The 20,043-nt window shown below is 36.8% G+C and overlaps 2 protein-coding genes across 2 annotated transcripts; both read right to left on the minus strand.

Moving 5' to 3' along the window:
• Positions 1-6,121: 6,121 nt before the first annotated feature.
• LOC127879859 (uncharacterized) lies at positions 6,122-7,327 on the minus strand. Its single transcript, XM_052426931.1, has 2 exons — positions 7,136-7,327; positions 6,122-6,418 (listed from the first exon to the last, which is right to left on the minus strand). The coding sequence occupies exons 1-2, from the start codon at positions 7,267-7,269 to the stop codon at positions 6,184-6,186; spliced, it is 369 nt and encodes a 122-aa protein (XP_052282891.1). The 5' UTR covers positions 7,270-7,327; the 3' UTR covers positions 6,122-6,183.
• Positions 7,328-11,892: 4,565 nt separating this feature from the next.
• LOC127878646 (uncharacterized) lies at positions 11,893-14,528 on the minus strand. Its single transcript, XM_052425174.1, has 2 exons — positions 12,684-14,528; positions 11,893-12,012 (listed from the first exon to the last, which is right to left on the minus strand). Exons 1-2 carry the CDS (start codon positions 14,526-14,528, stop codon positions 11,893-11,895), a joined length of 1,965 nt encoding a protein of 654 aa, XP_052281134.1.
• Between the last annotated feature and the right edge of the window lie 5,515 nt (positions 14,529-20,043).

Consider the following 20,043-nt stretch of genomic DNA (forward strand, 5'->3'; position numbering starts at 1 on the left):
ATGAAAGCAAATATGCTTATTTTTAACTCCGTATTTAAATATTCTTACGAACTTCACACACTGTCTAAGGTTTGTTTTTTCAATAATACTGAACGTTTTCCTTTCAGAATTAAACGGTGTATATTGTTCTGTTTTCAATATGTTAAAATAATGGACATGAACTTTGGAATAGTTTTGAAGTAACTCAATACTTATACTCTAGACAGCGACGCATAAACAATACCTGTGTCACATTATGATAAGACTTTCTTACTTATTAATCAATATTGCACAAGTAATTAAGTGTTATTGTTTTCATTATCTGTGGTTAAAATTTATTGTGAATGTTTTTTGAAGTGTATTTTTTTCAAAATGTCCGCGTTGGAAATAAAATGAAAATATACCATTTTGTACAAACACATTAGAGCGAATATATACGATGTTATTGCTTTTAGGAAAACAGATACAACAGTGATGAATAACAAAAACTGGAATAAAATTTGAGAAGCTGTAGTCCCTAATATAGATTTTATTCAAATGCAGCGGGTTTTTTGTACATCAGAAAATGTTCATGTACACAAGTCACACCTTTTAATCTGCCGGTATGCAGATTCGTTCATTCGACAAAGATACCCAGGTTTGTGTCTGCAAACATTTCAGTTCAACTTTCGGAATCGATTTAAACTTATACGTTATACATTTTATCGGAATGAACAATATTCGATCAAAGGTACCATAAATAAATTATTATCTATTACATTTATATAAAATTCCTTGGTCATTTTCATATGTTTTTGAAAATGCACGAATGAAATATATGCAATAAAATCGTATATGCTCAATTTTAAATGTTTTCCGCAACACTATAAGTAATAGATTAATATAAATAAGTGTATAGGGTAGTCTGTCCCATTATAAAGAATACTGCATTTTTATTTTACAACAAATATACATTTCTTAACAATGAGTTCCCAAAATAAATATCATGTTTATTTTGGGAAGGAATGAATAGAATTACTGAAATTAAATTATCATATAGGTTGTTGCTTAGCAATAATACTTCAGTAAAAGGCATCGTTACTTAAAAGGGCCGTGTTCTGTGAAAATTTGGCTTAATGAATGTGCGGTCAGAACAACAATCAGCGACAACGCTTTCTGCCTACACTAGATTTTCGTTAAAAAGAGACTTCCTTTAAACGAAAAATTCCATCAAATGGGCTAGTGTTGTCCTTGGTTAGCATGACCGGACTGTATATGCTTATCTGAGAAGAGTGTTGTCCTTGGTTAGCATGACCGGACTGCATATGCTTATCTGGGACGACACTAAAATTACATGCATCAAGCCCAGTTTTCGAAAAATGCGGCTCAAATGTGTCGAGCGGTATTAAACAGGTCGATGACCTGTCATGTTAGAAAAAAAGTTCAACAAACACTACGTGATTACAATGAATGAATTAACGACAGTGGTAAATTGTAATAATTATTAATTTTTATAACTATTTAATTATATTTCAAATTATTAAGTTTAGATGTACGCACCGACTGTTTTGAATAGTACATGTAATTGAAGTATAGTGTTTTCAATACGAGAACAACGTGTCATTTCACAGGTGTGTGAATATTTCTAGAGCATAGATGTAGACACGAATTAAAGATAAATGGTGTATGCATGCTTGATGACTTTACAAAAACGATCTAGATTAGATACATCAATTGGTATCAATGAAATGAGTGTTTAATTCATGACGCAATTGTATTTGTTCTACGTGTAAGGTTGATTATATCGCATCCTCGAGCCCAATTATTTGGCGCATACTTTTACAAGATAAGTATTGATGCAAAGCATCAAAGGGCGTCGGGAATTTCAGTGAAAAGGGCACTCAATGAAGTTACATGGAACGATTTTACTATCTACTGTAAATATTAATATATTGGCCGATTATTTTAAACAAAATAGAAAAAGATACTGGTATAACCATTATATATAATTTTGTGTTATAACCCCCAAATAACCATTATTTATGATGTTGTGTTGTAACCCCCAAATAGTTCATAGTTCATTTTATTTACATTGGTTTCCTTTTTTTACTGGCATCCGTGTGCAGTTTTCATTAATGGAACAGAACTGTGTAGGTTTTAAAAAATCTGCTTCTTCTTGTAAGCGTAATTTCATATTTTTCCCAGCTTCAAGGGGAGATGATTCTGAACTTATTCTAACGTTGCTCATTTACGATAGGGGTTGAGTACTCATTGATATGAAAACACTGTAAAAGTTTGAAAAAAAAATGAATGAAAACTGTTAATTGCATAAAGAAGCTGCATTTCACAATACTTTGAATTTCAGTAAAATATCATAATATATCTATTGCTTTGATATTCATCATTTTCAATAGGGTTCGAGTAATACTGATATAAAAACACTTAACAAGTGTTGAAAGATTCAGACGAAAGTTGTGAAATCTTTTAAACAAGTGGAAATTGTTTATTTTTTTCAAATTTAATAGAAAAAAAATCCGGACTTATTGTCCCGATGTTTCTCATTTTAAATGAGGTAAAAACGCTCATTGATATGAAGACACTGTAAGTTTGGAAAGAATCTGGTGAAAAATGTTGACATCATCACCTAACCAAGCAGTTTTTCACTTTTATTTTTTAAATTCAAAGAGACATAATTCTGGACTTATGGTCTGATATTGCTCATATAGAGTTTGGGTTGGGTCCTCATTGATAAAAAAAACCTGTGCAAGTTTGGGAATAATCGGATGAAAATTTTGGACTTCGAACAACGATTTCAAAATTTCTCAAATTCTAAGGAAGATAACTATGGACGTAATGGTCGGATAATGCTAAAAGGCCCATACCACCTGGATAGTAATACGTGTCGCGCTTCGCGCTCTATATGTGCTTCTTAAAAAAAACTTCGAGGAGTGCTTTACTCTAGGGAAACGGGTTGCTGGGACACAGCTCCTCCTTGATAAGCGGCTGCTTCCTTTATCGCAACTCATTGTTACAATCAATAATGCGTGACGTTGAAAATATTTTGTTTTTATACAAAACCAGAAAGTTTCGCGTATTTGCCTAGTCCCTGTGATCTTTCCCCAGTGATCAGTTGTGGATCAGTTATAAATTAAAACAATTAGCTTTACATTATTGGCAATAAATGTTGTAATACATGTAATAGGCACAAATGCAGTACTTATTTATACTAATTTACACAAAAAATCACCACTATGCAAGATATTCTTAAAACAAAAATATATACATTGATCCGTAAAATAACTTCTCCTTCCATAAGCGAAAAAAAATGCATTACACACTAGTCGCCGCTCTCCAGTGCGACGCCAATTATACATCTTTTATTGAAACCAGCGTGTCACTTTACGTTGACACATAAAATACCTCGTTAATTCGTCAGCCTCGTTGTTCTAAAAGGCGGTTTCTTTTCGTTGCTATAAAGATGACCCAAAATACGTGCCCAGCGTGTATCCCTACTCTGTTCAGAAATCTACACTGCTCAACTTAAAATAATAGGATTATAGGTGCTACCTAATTTACGGGCAAAAGCTTAATTATTTGAAATAGTATAATAATTGGAATAAGTCTTTAATAAGTAGTGAAAAAATGCCAGTAAAAATAATATATACAACTGAATTACATGAATATGAAATTAAATGTTGAAATTTCTATACTATAAATACATGAAAACGTGAAGTTTCTTGACTACCAATACTTTGAATAACACAAATGTGGATTCGAATAAAGAAATTATGTGAAATTTGTTAATTATGTGGATAATTATACCAATTTATATTTAAGTTGGTTGTTGTTATTTAGTTTTCAATTATAATTCATAAATAAACCCTTTTTTTTAAATAAAATATACCAAGACCAGGAGCTCTCAACAGGACAGTTCTTCCCTCAATATGTGCTGCAGACGAATACCAAAAATGCACCGCTCGCGACCGGAATTAGGGAATACACACCGGATGCTGGATTTCGGTATTGTTATTTTCGCAGTGGTGACCTCCCTTTAAATTTAAGACCTCTAAACAACGCTGGGGTTAATGATTTTAACAAAAAAGGCTTTTTAAATATATATTTTTATATTTATGATGATCATAATAAAAATAATGTGCAGAATTGAACGAATAAAATAAATTCGAGACTAATCTTATTCGATTAATTGCGTCGGGATTTAGGCAATACATTTTAGACGGGTTATATTTCTGAACATTATGTTTGGAAAAAGTGATCGCGAAATTTAGTATAGCAGTCTTTGGTATTTGGCTTATTCCCGTAACGGCGTTAGGCCGGGAAACAGGAAACAGGAAGAAAAACAAAAACTCGCATTTGGCGTTGAGAAAACATATAATACAATAATTTAGAGTACGAATTCGCTACACAATAATCACTGCCATGACGTATTATTTCTTGAGGAATGCATCTACGTGTCATGTAGCGTTTGTCGAAGTGCCTATGTTGCTCCAGCGGTCTTTGATTTTCCATCGCGAAAAAAGATGACGGCATGAATTATTTGACTTGATAGCATATAAGGTAATGTCTCTCTGTGTTTCAGAAAATTGATACAAATAAACGGTCGACGCCCGCTTCGCGGGCTTTTGCCCGTATTACAAACAGTTCAAGTCTAAGAACCGGCTATTTGAAAATGCTTTTGGATTACGGGGTCCCTACCCTTTCTCTACCGTCTTATTTTGTGCAAATGAATGCTAAAGAAAAGTCTAACAGAGCTTGCCGACGTCATTTGTGTCATCCAACATTCACACTGAGATGGGCTTTTTTTTAATTACGTACAACAAGAACCCACGAATAAATGCATAATTTCTGGGCCAAACTGACTTAAAAGCAGCAGTTGATTTTTTTAGTAAAAATGTTCAACCAGGTATATCGTGTGTTGTTGTTTTTCTTTTCAAGATGTAAACCCGAAACACGAGCCCATACTAGTACTGGGCTGAAATAACCTTGACATTGACTTCATGGGATTGCTTAGACGAGACTAGAAGCATAGGGCTTGAGAAGTACCAACCCATAACAATGAATAATGACCAGTACGTTCGCACGTCTTATAAAAAAATTATTCAGCCATTCACGCTTCTTTTTTTTAATAAAGATCCTTTAGTTTGCAGCCTTTAACATGTTCAAGAGAGTATTTAGTCCTTCATGTAGTTGTTGTTGTTTTTTGTAGTTTTAAATAAACAAAAGAGAACAATGTTAATTGCTGTGTTGACATAGAAACGTGTGCATTTATATAAATCAATATAAACACTGGGTTTATGAACAATTCAACAAAATCATAACAATTAGATTGGTATTTTAAAACCGTTTAGAAAAATTGTGCAAATATATGTATGTCTCACAATGTATACAAATACATTGGCGTTATAAAACGTACTTTAGAATGCAATATAAATAAAAACATGATTATGAGGTATATTGCGGCGAAATCTTTTACCAAAACCAATCACACATAAAGCGACAAATACTTGTATCGCACTTTGCAGTAACAATACAACATGTACTAAAAACAAACTAATCAATCTGGGTAAGACTTCTTGGGCACAAGTAAGAAAAGCGTCGATGCACACGAAGCACGCTAAAATGCCTGATTGAAATGGAGTTTTGCAGTTTGTATTGCCCTTGTTGTCGAACGGATCCCGAGCTCCTATGCATGATCCTCCAGCAGTTAACATGGTCCCGCCACAAGAGACAGTAGTCCCATCGGAAGTGTCCTGCACAAGGGTGTTTTCACAAAATCGTCGACTGCATCGATTCTAGTGATACCGGCAAAGCAGAAGTAGAACTCCTGCATACACATCAAACATATTTGCCTTACTATTTCACCCATGTAATATTAATAGCTTATTCAGTTGGCGTGATGCGATTCAAGTTCCAACATGAGAGTAACATTATTATGGTTTCTACTGAAGAATACGTACATTTTCACATGAAGTTGTTGGTATAAACGTTCCCGAGCGATTATAATTTTAGAAGCGCTCTATGAAAAAGGGGCATAATGCATGTGCGTAAAGTTTCGTCCCAGGACGATACACGTTGAATATTCTGAATGTATCAAGTTTTGCACATGCATGAAGAGTTTGTTTTGCCATAAGATTACACACGCTTGAAATAGTTTGAAAATTAGAGGACTAACAGCACTCACAGTGTTCGGATACATTAGGCAATGCCTTATGTTTTTCTTTCAGACCGACGGTCAGTATCCCACGTGACGACTGACCAAGGTCCAATACTACGTTGCTCAGCTAGTCCCGCATCGAGGTTTCTGACACGTGGTATCCCAGCCCATGACCCTGGTTGGGCGTGGTCGAATCCGAAGCCGACGGCATGTTCTCTCCAATCCGAATAGCCCATGTACGGGGCGAAGGCGAGTCCGTAATCCTTCCACTCCATGTCCTTTTCGGAACTGCAATGACCGTGTGTATGATGTATTACTTTTCAAGTATTAAATATCCTAACTGATTTTCAGTTGTATCCTAATTGTTATTGGCATTGTGTCAAAGATATTATATTCATATACAACATGATTGTTCCTCTTATCTGCATGTATATTTAAAACCATACTATTACGTTAAAAGAATGTGTAATACTATTTATACATATGTAATGACAAATTCAGCATTATTCCTATTGTGAAATATGATTAACCCTTTGCATGCTGGGTAATTTGTCTTCTGCTAAAATGTCGTCTGCTGAATTTCTAAAATAAGCATTTTCTTCATTTTTTTTTCAAAGAATACTATCAGAATAGCAAACAGTTTGGATCCAGATGAGACGCCACGTTCTGTGGCGTCTCATCTGGTTCCAAACTGTTTGCAAAGGCCTTTAAAATTCGGCTCCAGCGCTTTAAGGGTTAAATGAGCAATGATATTTTATAAATCAACACAAACAAATACATACACACAAACAGTTTAATTTTAATCGGAGGAATAAACACAAGCCGCTGAAAAAAGTAATAGCATTTGGTATACCGGGTTAAAAAACGACAATAAGCTCCCTTCGTGTTTCAATTTGAAACAAGATGTGAGCTGTTGGAAGGAATAATTCGTGATACGACAAAAACATATTATGCACGTGTCCTAAAAATGAATGGTATATTCCAAATTATGATATTGTCACTTACATAGAATCAGAAAATGATGACGACGAACACAGCTGTCTTTTGCGATAAACTCGTACGATCAAAACGACGATGGCGACAGCGAGGATCAGGAAGAGAAACCCGCAGACCGAAGCGATGATGATGATTACCTTCATTGGTTCTAGAACAGTTGTAAGCTATTGACGCAAAATAGTTACTTAATTAATCTAAAGATTAACAAAAAGAAATTAAACGGCTTTTGCAAAATACACATTCACAGGAACGTTTCTTATATTTTTGGCTAATTTGTGTCGTTTATTTACTTTTCCAACAAATAAAAATTGCATTTGTTGAAGAAGTGAACAACATGCCACCTCATAATGTGTTTTCCACACACGTAATGTAAAGTTCCCATTCATTTAAAATGTTGGAGAAATAATTATCAATTGAAACTAAATGTCAATGGTGAGGGTAACTCACCGCTAGAGCCATCAGCTTGTCTGAAAGTAAAACAAACTTAAAGTTGATAAAGACAAATAATCAGGCATGCATTCGGCAACTGTGTACGCGCTTATGTTAGAGTAAACTTACACTTTAAACTTTAATAAATTAAGCATGATTTTCCATGGAATAAATCATACAAATTGCATTTCTAGCGCTCGACATACCGTCGATAAAAATTCTATCTCCTACTTAAAAACTAGACCAATGACGGGAGTAAAAAAAATAACTCATGGCATCAATTGATTAATGTTTTCGGGAATGAATAAAGTGTCAATCACAAAAGTAAAAACCGCAATTAACAAATCCATCTGATGCGAAAATCGATAGAATACTGACGCCCACAACTCGCAGAACATTACTTTGAGATTTATCCTGCTGTTAACCCATTTATGCTTAATGGACTCTCCCATTCTTCTAAATTGGATCAATTTATTTCCAAAATTAGGGATGTCTAGTATATTTATTTCTATATTTAGAATATTTCTTACAGAAATTCATTTAAGCAAACAGCGCAGACCCACATGAGAAGCCGCATCGTGTGGCGTCTCATCTGGGTCTACGCTGTTTGCCAAGGCCTTTTTTCTAGACGCTAGGAATAAATGGGTTAAACCTGACGCTTTCAAAGTCCACAAAATAGTTTAATAAAACAAGATAAATACGGGACCATGACGGGCCCGAGAAACAAGAACACGAATCTTATATCTCCGGTTGGCGTAGGTTTACTGTAAACTAAACTTAAACAAGATACGTCTTTCTACTTTGAAACATCATACGGAAGTGGGTCATATGTTGAAACGTTACAGTAGGTTTACTGTAAACGAAACTTAGACAAGATGCGTCTTTCTACTTTGAAACATCATACGAAAGTGGGTCATATGTTGAAACGCGCAAATCAAACAGGAAGTTCAGCTAATTAAACATGACTTAACTGTTCAATACGATTAAGAAGTGTACCGGTATATCGGAAATCGTTTTGGATAAATAAATTTATAAACTGACCACGGGTCTTATCGTGAATTATTGTAAATAGTAGATTTTAATCTTAAATGTTAAGTATATTAGTTTATTACGTCACACGGCAGACTGGTTTTCCGGCCTGGTTTTCACAATGGGACCCGTTTCCACAGCCTCCACTGGCCTCGAATAGAGGACATACGTTCTCACTCAATGTCCTGTTGGTAACTGAAAACATCGTTTAGTGTAGGTGTTAAACATATCCTTCCGATGAGGTTTAATTAATATGCAAAGAGACTTCTAAACCAGAAAAATATTCAACTGATTTTGGGATCAAACTTGGCATTCCATTAAATTTGACACTGTCTAGAAGTTGAATATTGTTTTAATAAATTACACATTTGATTTTACCTGAAATGTTGTTGATCCGCACAGCGGACGCTGAGACCGTATTGTTAAGGACCGTTATTGTCTTGTTACCACTGACAATTCCAATGTTGGCCGATGCGAAATTCAACTTAGCTTCGGGGGAGTCTTTGAATGTTGCTTTGTATTCAACAATCATACTTCCATTCCTATAAAAAAAAACAGTATAAATAATAGACACTTTGCAACGCAAACGCTGCCCGTTCATTATTATGTGAAAGGTTGTCTACAAAAATGCCAAGTATAACCCAAAATAACAGCGGTGTTAAATATTGGCCTTTATCGACTTGATGACGCTGTATTGACTTTGTAACATCAGAAAAGTGCACCCAAAAACAAATCGCTATTATCATTTTTATAATTAATTTCACAATGTTAATACATGTATACAGGAAAAGAGTAGCACAAAGTATAATGAAGCATTTTGTATTCTGCATTTTACGTTCCCGACAAATTTTGCAGATTTGATATACCGTATTCATGAGAAACTGTCTATGTATGTTTCCTTCTCACAAAAGTATTATTTACCATTTCATACATTCTTAAAATGGAGTAGTTAAGCACTGTATTGCTTATTCTGATCTATTTAATATTCTTAAATAGTACCTGTACAGTATCAAACATTCATGTATTTAGGTCACGTAACGTCCGGGGATTGGTCATGAACTTTGTAATACTCTCACACTACCTTTGCCATGTAGAGCAAATTACTTGTTACTGGAACAAGTATAAGCACTAAGAAAATCAGCTTAGTCTGGAAAAGTATTGAATTCTTAATTGACCACCGTGATATGACGAAAATACTGTTTAACGGCAATCAAACAGCTAAATAAACAAACAAATCAAATCATGGTTCCAAATCTGAACACCAATGTTTTATTTGTACTGATGTAATAATAGTTAATCAGACGGAAACTCCATAAATTTATTCTGAAAAATGTTTGAACAATATGCGAGTATTATAAACAGTAGTAAACAGTCTATTTAAAGTAGGGCTCTTTTATGTATAAATATTATGTCATGTTTGTTTTGTTGCAAACCGAAACGTTGTCTACAGCATCCATGAATTTATACCGGTATGTATGAAACCATTAATTTATTAAAAGCTATACTTATATTTGTATTTCAATGAAAAAGTTTATTTATATAACCTTCTTGCAAAACTATGAAAACTTCGACATTAACAGATAAACTACCATGAATCGATTTTATGTGACAAGTAAAATTTTAAAAAGTTTTCTACCTTATAGAAATGATGATTATGTCCAGTAGTCGATCACCAAGAGTTTGTTTGTACAGATTCCTTAACTGAAAAAGTACAAATCGTTAATATTGTGGAATACTATCATTAACTCGTTTAAAAAGGCTCTCTTCCAATAGTGTTTCAATTAGGGATGGCAACGAATACCGATTTCGGTATTCGAATATTCGGTCACCCTTCCGAACGAATATTCGGATATTCGGTCAACATCTGTTGAAAAAAGTCAACTTCGTTAACCGTACCATTACTCCATGAATTCTACTTTCGTTTTTACCGGAAGTTCACCGGAAGTGACTAAATATTGACACAGCGTTGCCGTCGCTAATTCGAAGCTGATTTTGTTGATTACTTTTTATTGTTAAAATTGAATGACAAAAACTGTTTTTAAACTATTAATATCGTACATCAGCAATAGAACGAGAAACATTATATTACATGACGACAAAATAATTACATGACAAAACAGCTACATATAATTAAAGCTGAACTTAAACGAATTATGTACATAGCCACAACACACTTTGAACCTGTTTAACAGACTAAACAGTCAGTCTTTCAAAGTTGTCACGTTTAAAAGACACTTGGATCGGTGACTTCTTATCGGATGATTTCGTGAAATACTTCCAAGCAGCGGAAGGCGTAGGTGGACAGATATTTACTTTATGCGTGTAGCATAAATAATATTTTCAATTAAATGAGGGTGCAATACCAAAAACACTTCTTTAAGTATAATACCTGATTGAATATTGAGTAATTAATTAATTTTTGGACCATACGATACGCAAATACTCATTAGAGATTGAGTAAATTATTTTCTAACAGCTTTTTTGATTGGACAACGTGATTATAAGCAAACGATCTGTTTTGTTTTTCACACCAAGTCGGCTCTTTCTTTACTCATTTAATCTTTCATAATTTTAAATGTAATTCGAGTTATTAGATCAAGACGGGTCGGTGTTTTAATTGCCATACGGTCTTATTTGTTTTTTACACAAAGTTGGCTATTCCTTTACTCATTTAATCTTTGATAATTTTAAATGTAATTCGAGTTATTGGATCAAGTGCAGGTCGGTGTTTTGATTGCCGACGCGATTTGCACCTATCATAATTTTGACACAAAGTGTCTGGCTTTGTTAGCGGGATTTATGACCGGTATACTGTTATCACCATAGCGACGCATTATCGCGCCAACCGGAATAAACATTATGACACGAGGAACAACTTTTTTGACAATGTTTGAAGCAAATTTTACAAATACAAAGTCTTTGAAATTACTCGATTTTTTAATTTTTCTTCCGAATATTCGATTCGGAAAACAGTATCCGAATATTCGTTGACATCCCTAGTTTCAATACATCATTACATTTATTGTAAATGTATAAGCAGATATATACACCGGCAAAAATCGGAAAATGACGTGAATTGAGATTATTTATCTGGCAATGCAGTATCATTAAGCGGATGAATAGAATGTTTAAAACACTAACCTCAGCTTGAAGATCGCTTTCCAGTTTTTTGTATGAATCAGAAGTTTGATTCAGAAAATCTATCCCTGACATATTGACCGGGAAAGTAAGGACAACAATGATCGAGACGGATACAGGAGAGGTAGTTGAAGATTCGGCTTTGTTTGTTGTGGAAGGTGTTGAACTTGTTATGTTTGAAGTAGTAGGTTCTGAAGTGGAATTCGTAATGGTTGCAGTTGTAGTGAGAGGAGTTGCAGTTGTAGTGGTAGGAGCTGCAGTTGTAGGAGCTGCAGTTGTAGTAGCTGCAGCTGTAGTGGTAGGAGCAGCAGTTGTAGTGGTAGGAGCAGCAGTTGTAGTGGTAGGAGCAGCAGTTGTAGTGGTAGGAGCAGCAGTTGTAGTGGTAGGAGCTGCAGTTGTAGTGGTGGGAGCTGCAGTTGTAGTGGTAGGAGCAGCAGTTGTAGTGGTAGGAGTTGCAGTTGTAGTGGTAGGAGCTGCAGTTGTAGGAGCTGCAGTTGTAGGAGCAGCAGTTGTAGTGGTAGGAGCAGCAGTTGTAGTGGTAGGAGCAGCAGTTGTAGTGGTAGGAGCAGCAGTTGTAGTGGTAGGAGCTGCAGGTTGTAGTGGTAGGAGCTGCAGTTGTATTGGTAGGAGCAGCAGTTGTAGTGGTAGGAGCTGCAGTTGTAGTGGTAGGAGCAGCAGTTGTAGTGGTAGGAGCTGCAGTTGTAGTGGGAGGAGTTGCAGTTGTAGTGGTAGGAGCTGCAGTTGTAGGAGCTGCAGTTGTAGTGAGAGGAGCAGCGGTTGTAGTGGTAGGAGCAGCAGTTGTAGTGGTAGGAGCAGCAGTTGTAGTGGTAGGAGCTGCAGTTGTAGTGGTTGGAGCAGCAGTTGTAGTGGTAGGAGCAGCAGTTGTTGTGGTAGGAGAAGCAGTTGTAGTGGTTGGAGCAGCAGTTGTAGTGGTAGGAGCTGAAGTTGTAGTGGTAGGAGCTGCAGTTGTAGTTGTAGGAGCAGCAGTTGTAATGGTAGGAGCAGCAGATGTAGTGGTAGGAGCAGCAGTTGTAGTGTAAGAAGCAGTAGTTGTGGTGGTAGGAGCTACAGTTGTAGTGGTAGGAGCTGCAGTTGAAGAAGCTGCAGTTGTAGTGGTAGGAGCTGCATATGTAGTGGTAGGAGCAGCAGTTGTAGTGGTAGGAGCTGCAGTTGTAGTGGTAGGAGCAGCAGTTGTAGAGGTAGAATCTGCAGTTGTAGTGGTAGGAGCTGCAGTTGTAGAAGCTGTCGTTGTAGGAGCTGCAGTTGTGGGAGCTGCAGTTGTGGGAGCAGCAGTTGTAGGAGCTGCAGTTGTAGGAGCATCAGTTGTAGTTGTAGTAGCAGCAGTTGTAGTGGTGGAAGCAGCAGTTGTAGTGGTGGAAGCTGCAGTTATTGTTGTATGTTCTGCAGTTGTAGTTGTAGGAGCTGCAGTGATACTTGTAGATTCTACAGTTGTAAAGGCAGGAGTTGATGTTTCCGTTGTTTGAATAGGCGTAGACGTAAAAACTATAGCAGTAGGCGAAACTATGGTCAACGTAAATGTTTCTGTGGTTGGAGTAGGCGGTGCTTTTGTTACAAAAGAGGATATTATGGTAGGCAAAGGCGTTTCAGTTGTTACAGTATACGACACTGTGGTTGTAGTAGGCGTTTCAGTTGTTACATAAGACGAGAATAATTCCATGATTGGAGTAGACGTATCAGTTATTTCAGTAAACGAAACTGTGGTTGATGTCGACGTCTCCATTATTTCAGTAGAAGAAACTGTTGATGACATGAATATTTCTATAATTTGCGTAGACGTCTCAGTTCTTTCAGTAGACAAAACTGTGGTTGTCGCTAATATTTCTATGATTGGAGAAGACGTTTCAATTATTTCAGTAGACGAAACTGTGGTTGGCATAGACGGCGCAGTTATTTCAGTAGACGTGACTGTGGATGACGAGAATATTTCTATGATTGGAGTAGACGTCTCCGTTATTTCAGTAGACGTGACTGTGGATGACGAGAATATTTCTATGATTGGAGTAGACGTCTCAGTTATTTCAGAAGAAGAAACTGTGGTTGACGAGAATATGTCTATGATTGGAGTAGACGTCTCCGTTATTTCAGTAGACGAAACTGTTGATGACGCGAATATTTCTGTGATTGGAGTAGACGTCTCCGTTATTTCAGTAGACGTGACTGTGGATGACGAGAATATTTCTATGATTAGAGTAGACGTCTCCGTTATTTTAGTAGACGTGACTGTGGATGACGAGAATATGTCTATGATTGGAGTAGACGTCTCAGTTACTTCAGAAGAAGAAACTGTAGATGACGAGAATATTTCTATGATTGGAGTAGACGTCTCCGTTATTTCAGTAGACGTGACTGTGGTTGACGAGAATATTTCTATGATTGGAGTAGACGTCTCAGTTATTTCAGAAGAAGAAACTGTCGATGACGTGAATATGTCTATGATTGGAGTAGACGTTTCAGTTATTTCAGTAGACAAAACTGTTGTTGACGAGAATATTTCTTTTATTGGAGTAGACGTCCAAGTTATTTCAGTAGACGAAAGTTTGGTTGTAGTAGTCGTCTCAGTTATTTCAGCAGACGAAACTGTGGATGAAGAGAATATTTCTATGATTGGAGTAGACGTATCAGTTATTTCAGTAGACGAAACTGTGGATGACGAGAATATGTCTATGATTGGAGTAGACGTTTCAATTATATCAGTAGACGAAAATGAAGATGGCGTAGACGTTCCAGCTATTTCAGAAGACAAAACTTTGGTTGAAGAGAATATTGCTATGATTGGAGAAGACATATCAGTTATTTCAGTAGACGAAACTGTGGTTGACGAGAATATGTCTATGATTTCAGTAGACGTCTGCGTTATTTTAGAAGACGAAACGGTGGACGACGAGAATATTGCTATGACTGGAGTAGATGTTTCAGTTATTTCAGAAGACGAAACTATGGTTGGCGTAAACGTATTAGTTGATTCAGTAGACGAAACTGTAGATGACGATAACATATATATGATTTGAGTAGAGGTCTGCGTTATTTCAGTAGACAAAACTATGGATGACGAGAATATTTCTATGATTGGAGTAGACGTTTCAGTTATTTCAGTAGACAAAACTGTGGTTGGCATAGACGTTTCAGTTATTTCAGTAGACAAAACTGTGGTTGGCATAGACGTTTCAGTTATTTGAGTAGATAAAACTATGTATTGCGAGAATATTTCTATGCTTGGAGTAGACGTTTCAGTTATTTCAGTAGACGAAACTGTGGATGACGAGAATGTTTCTATGATTTGAGTAGAAGTTTCAGTTGTTTCAGTAGACAAAACTGTAGATGATGAAAACATGTCAATGATTGGAGTAGACGTTTCAGTTGCTTCAGTTGATGAAACTGTGGATGACGAGAATATTTCTATTATTGGAGTAGACGTTTCAGATAATTCAGTAGGAAAAACTGTGGTTGGCATAAACGATTCAGTTATTTCAGTAGACGAAACTATGGATGGCGAGAATATTTCTATGATTGGAGTAGACGTTTCAGTTGTTTCAGTAGACAAAACTGTGGTTTGCGTAGACGTTTCAGTTGTTTCAGTAGACGAAACTGTGGTTGACGAGAATGTGTCTATGATTGGAGTAGACGTCTCCGTTATTTCAGTAGATGAAACTGTGGATGACGAGAACATGTCTATGAATGTAGTAGACGTTTCAGTTGTTTCAGTAGACAAAACTGTGGATGGCGAGAATATTTCTATGATTGGAGTAGACGTTTCTGTAGACAAAACTGTGGTTGGCATAGACGTCTCAGTTCTATCAGTAGACGAAACTTTGGTTGACGAGAATAGTTCTATGATTGGAGTATACGTTTCAGTTATTTCAGTAGACGACACTGTGGATGACGAGAATATGTCTAAGATTGGAGTAGACGACTCCGTTATTTCAGTAGACGAAACGGTGGACGACGAGAATATTGCTATGACTGGAGTAGATGTTTCAGTTTTTTTAGAAGACGCAACTGTGGTTGGCATAGACGTATCAGTTGTTTCAGTAGACGAACCTGTGGTTGGCGTAGACGTTTCAGTCATTTTAGAAGAAGAAACTGTGATTGACGAGAATATTTCTATGATTGGAGTAGACGTATCAGTTATTTCAGTAGACGAAACTGTAGTTGATGATATTATTTCTATTATTGGGGTTGACGTTTCAGTTATTTCAGTAAGCGAATCTGTGGTTGGAGTGGACGTCTCAGTTTTTTCAATAGATGAATCTGTGAATGACGAGAATATTTCTATGATTGGGGTTGCCATTTCTGTTAATTCAGTAGACGAAACTGTGGTTGGTGTAGACATTTCAGTTATTTCAGTAGACGCAACTTTGGATGACGAGTATATTTCTCTGATTGGAGTAGACGTCGAAGTTATTTCAGAAGACGAAACTGTGCTTTGTGTAGACGCCTCATATATTTCAGTAGACGAAACTGTGGTTGGAGTAGACATTTCAGTTATTTCAGTTGTTGTTAGATCTCCTGTAGTATTTGTAGTTGTTGCTGTCATCCCAACTGACGTCAGCAATGCGACAAGGAAACTTAACCATGTAAATACTGCGGTAATCGAACATGTCCTCATTTCTGTTAAATAATAGCTTTTACACTTGTCTTTGTATAGTGGATTAAACGTTTTCAATAGTGGAAGAGTCTTCAAGCGATGACTTCAATCTCTGTCTTTCTAAAACAAACATAAACAACAGGGTGAATGGTTATTATATATATAACTTTGTATATGTAGGGGAAACGGGAGATACCCTGTACCAACGACATCTCCTTAATCTGTCCCGGATACGGACTCGACGCAAAGACCCTGTTGCCGAGCAATTTTGCACAAACGGCGACAGCGTCGCGGACTTCCGGGTCATGGGACTAGAAACATTTAATGGATCCGAAAGTACCGGAAGACCATCGAGCAACTTTGGAAGCGCAAACTGAGGACGTTCAAACCATATGGACTGAACACAAAAGACTAATAAAATTGCCGCGCAATGTAACGTTCAACAATATAATGTCACTTACGCTAAACATGATATGCTCGGGAATATACTTCACAAATAAATGCCGCTTAAGAAGACCGAGAGGTCGAAAGCTACGGCAAATAAATTCAAGAGAGAGAGAGAGAGAGAGAGAGAGAGAGAGAGAGAGAGAGAGAGAGAGAGAGAGAGAGAAGAAGAGAGAGAGAGAGAGAGAGAGAGAGAGAGAGATGAGAGAAGAGAGAGAGGAGAGAAGAGACAGACAGACAGAACAGACAGACAGACAGACAGACCACAACAGGACAGGACAGACACACATGAGAGAGAAGAGAGTGAGTAGAGAGAAGAGAGAGAGAGTAGAGAGAGAGAGAGAGAGATAGAGAGCGAGAGAGGAGAGATAGAGAGAGAGTAGAGATAGAGAGAGAGAGAGGAGAGAGATAGAGACAGACAGAGAGAGAGAGAGAGAGAGAGAGATAGAGAGATAGGAGAGAGAGAGAGAGAGAGAAGGAGAGAGAGGACAGAAACAGATAGAGCAGACAGACAGACATACAGAGAGAAGAGAGACACAGACAGACGAACAAGAGAGAGAGGAGAGAGCAGAGCATAGCAAGCAGAGCAGGAGAGAGAGAGGAGAGAGAGAGAGAAGAGAGAGAGAGAGAGAGAGAGAGAGAGAGAGAGAGAGAGAGAGAGAGAGATGTCAGGCAGGCAGGTAGAAAGACAGACAGACAGATAGCGTCAACGAAATTGACAGAATTATTGTCAATTATATTGCAAAAGATATATTTTCAACGAATTTTTACGCACCACACATGACCCAATCTATTTATTTGGCTTTTCAGCAGGACAGTTTAGTAGTAAACAAATTACTGTGTTATTATCTGCTGTTTATTTAAATGAAATTTAAATCATTGGTAAACAGCATAACAAATTGCTATATGATATTTTAACCAAAGCAAATCAGCCTCGCTCTGGCAAAATGGGGCTAAATGCATGTGCGTAAAATATCGTCCTGGATTACTACTCTCCGCTATGGTAAATTTGGTTTCAATAAGTCTCTTCTTAGCCAAAATCTAGTGTATGCAGAAAATGTCGTCGCTGATTTGCCTGTACAGATTGCACAGGCTTATCTGGTGCGACACTTTACGCACATTAACGCAATCACAATAAGCCTCGTTTTCCCAGAGCGAGGCTCAGATACAAATTACAAGTAACTGCAGGCAGATAGGTTAAACACAACTCTAGTTCTTACCGCGATTGCATTTTTCCTGATGATAATGTTAATTCCTTTGCAATATTTAAAATTTACTATTCGCACAAATACATAGTTATAATAAATGTTTGTTCAAATATATTGTGACAGCAACAAGCTCGAAACAACGTAATGAAAATAATTTACACATTCAATAATCATTGAAAAGGTTGAAACTTGAGTCATATTGATTCCATATTAAGTAATGAAAGAACATAATACTAAAAGCAGCGATATAGTTCCGTGGCTCTATACGGACAATGAAGAATAGAATGTAAAGAGGCCCCTAAACCCGTCTTATCTGATGTGCAGAGAGAAAAAAAACAATGAAATAAAGCAAACATAGGCGCGGTTAATTTGAGTCAACAGTAAAGCGGTCAACCAAGTGTGTGAGTAATGTGAAATTCTATCAAGGTATCTTGTTTAACTCATTTTGCTCATTCGCCGGTCTGTTGAATACCTGACAATAATAGGAAAATAGAATAAAATAAAATGTTAATACTATCGAGTTCAAAATGAAATATAATCTTATTAAAACATGATCTTGTCATGATTATAATATTTAGTTTTTACTGGGTTTTTTTATAATTGAAATACCGATTATTGCGGGAATTACCTAGTGTTTATAGATTGAACAAGACATGAGCGAACACTCATCACAACCACATGACTTAATCGTATCAACTTCAAATATTAAGAATATTTGTGATACTAGCGAACTTCAATATATTCCGCGTCACGTGAAAAGGGGTCTAATGTCACGTGTTGCCAGTGTAGTTCAAGACTTAGGAGCTTCCATGTCCACGAATGAAACCATTGACATTGTTTGAGTTCAAGCGGACATGGTAGCATCTGACCAGACTTTCCAACTGCACAGACTGGTCATCAGCTTCCCTAGCCGCATAAGGCATCTTTTCGCATGAGTGGCTCATCTCAGACGGCGGTGCTAATAAATTAAACATGTTACTTTTGAGACGGCAAATTTGCAGTGGCTTTTCACCTTAAATGAAGATTACCAACAGCCTATAAAACATTGTGGAAATTACCCGCCAGTCTACGCGAAAGAATACATTCGAATATTCCATTCAGTATATGGTGTTCCGGACTCTTGTCTGCAGGTTCATACACTTAAACACAAATGTTGGCCAAGTTACAATTACGCTTTCAAATCGATCTCACAGAATTTCAGGATCAGTACTGAGTCAATAAATCGTCATAGAAGGACAAAATGGATTATTGATAAACATGGATAGCAAAGTACTGCGTTCAAGATATAGAATCACACGAATTTTAGTTAAATTAATGAAAACTTATGGGTAAATGACAAGTATTTGCATTGTGAGAGAACAAACACTACCGAAAAAGTAAAGTGCCATGATTGAGGGGAAATCGTTTAACGATATAACTATAAAATTAATGTTTGTCGTACAGGCTCAGCCTACCTGGGAATCGTTCATGAAAGCCTGAAAAAGCTACCGAATTTTGCCAGCTTGCTATTAATAACACAGTTTGACTTTTATATATCGAAAAGTATTGTGGTAAGATATTCCGTTACCAAGGCATAATTAGATTTTTTAAGACTCGCGTAATGCGAAAATCGGTCTTATACCATATGCGACCAGCGTAGCTACAGCCCAGCCTGTGCATCGCACTGTTTGGAAGAAGATACATAATGAGACCCACGAAGCCTGTCATGATTTTATAGCGGACAGCGTAGCGCCTGGCCAAATATATTGCGATATTGCGCACGCTGGGCTTGAGCTACGCTGGCCGGAACTCCTTAAGACCCATTTTCCCATAACGCGGCTCTAAAAGTGTTATTGAATGTGCCGAAACAAAACTGCGTGTAAATGAAATATTAACATACCACTGTGTCGATACAGGTTTAAAACACAAGGAATCGTGGTTTACGCATGCGTTCGTGAGAAAGTGTTCAATGAAAGAAAAGGTTATTTATGTTATGCTATAAAACCTATAAATCAGCTTCGGCTAGTCTGCTCCCATCCAATGTTTGTACTCTTCGTAGGAATTAGCCGGACTACACTCTTCAT

The sequence above is a fragment of the Dreissena polymorpha genome, chromosome 4 (genome assembly GCF_020536995.1).
Source record: "Dreissena polymorpha isolate Duluth1 chromosome 4, UMN_Dpol_1.0, whole genome shotgun sequence".
Classification (NCBI taxonomy): Eukaryota; Metazoa; Mollusca; class Bivalvia; order Myida; family Dreissenidae; genus Dreissena; species Dreissena polymorpha.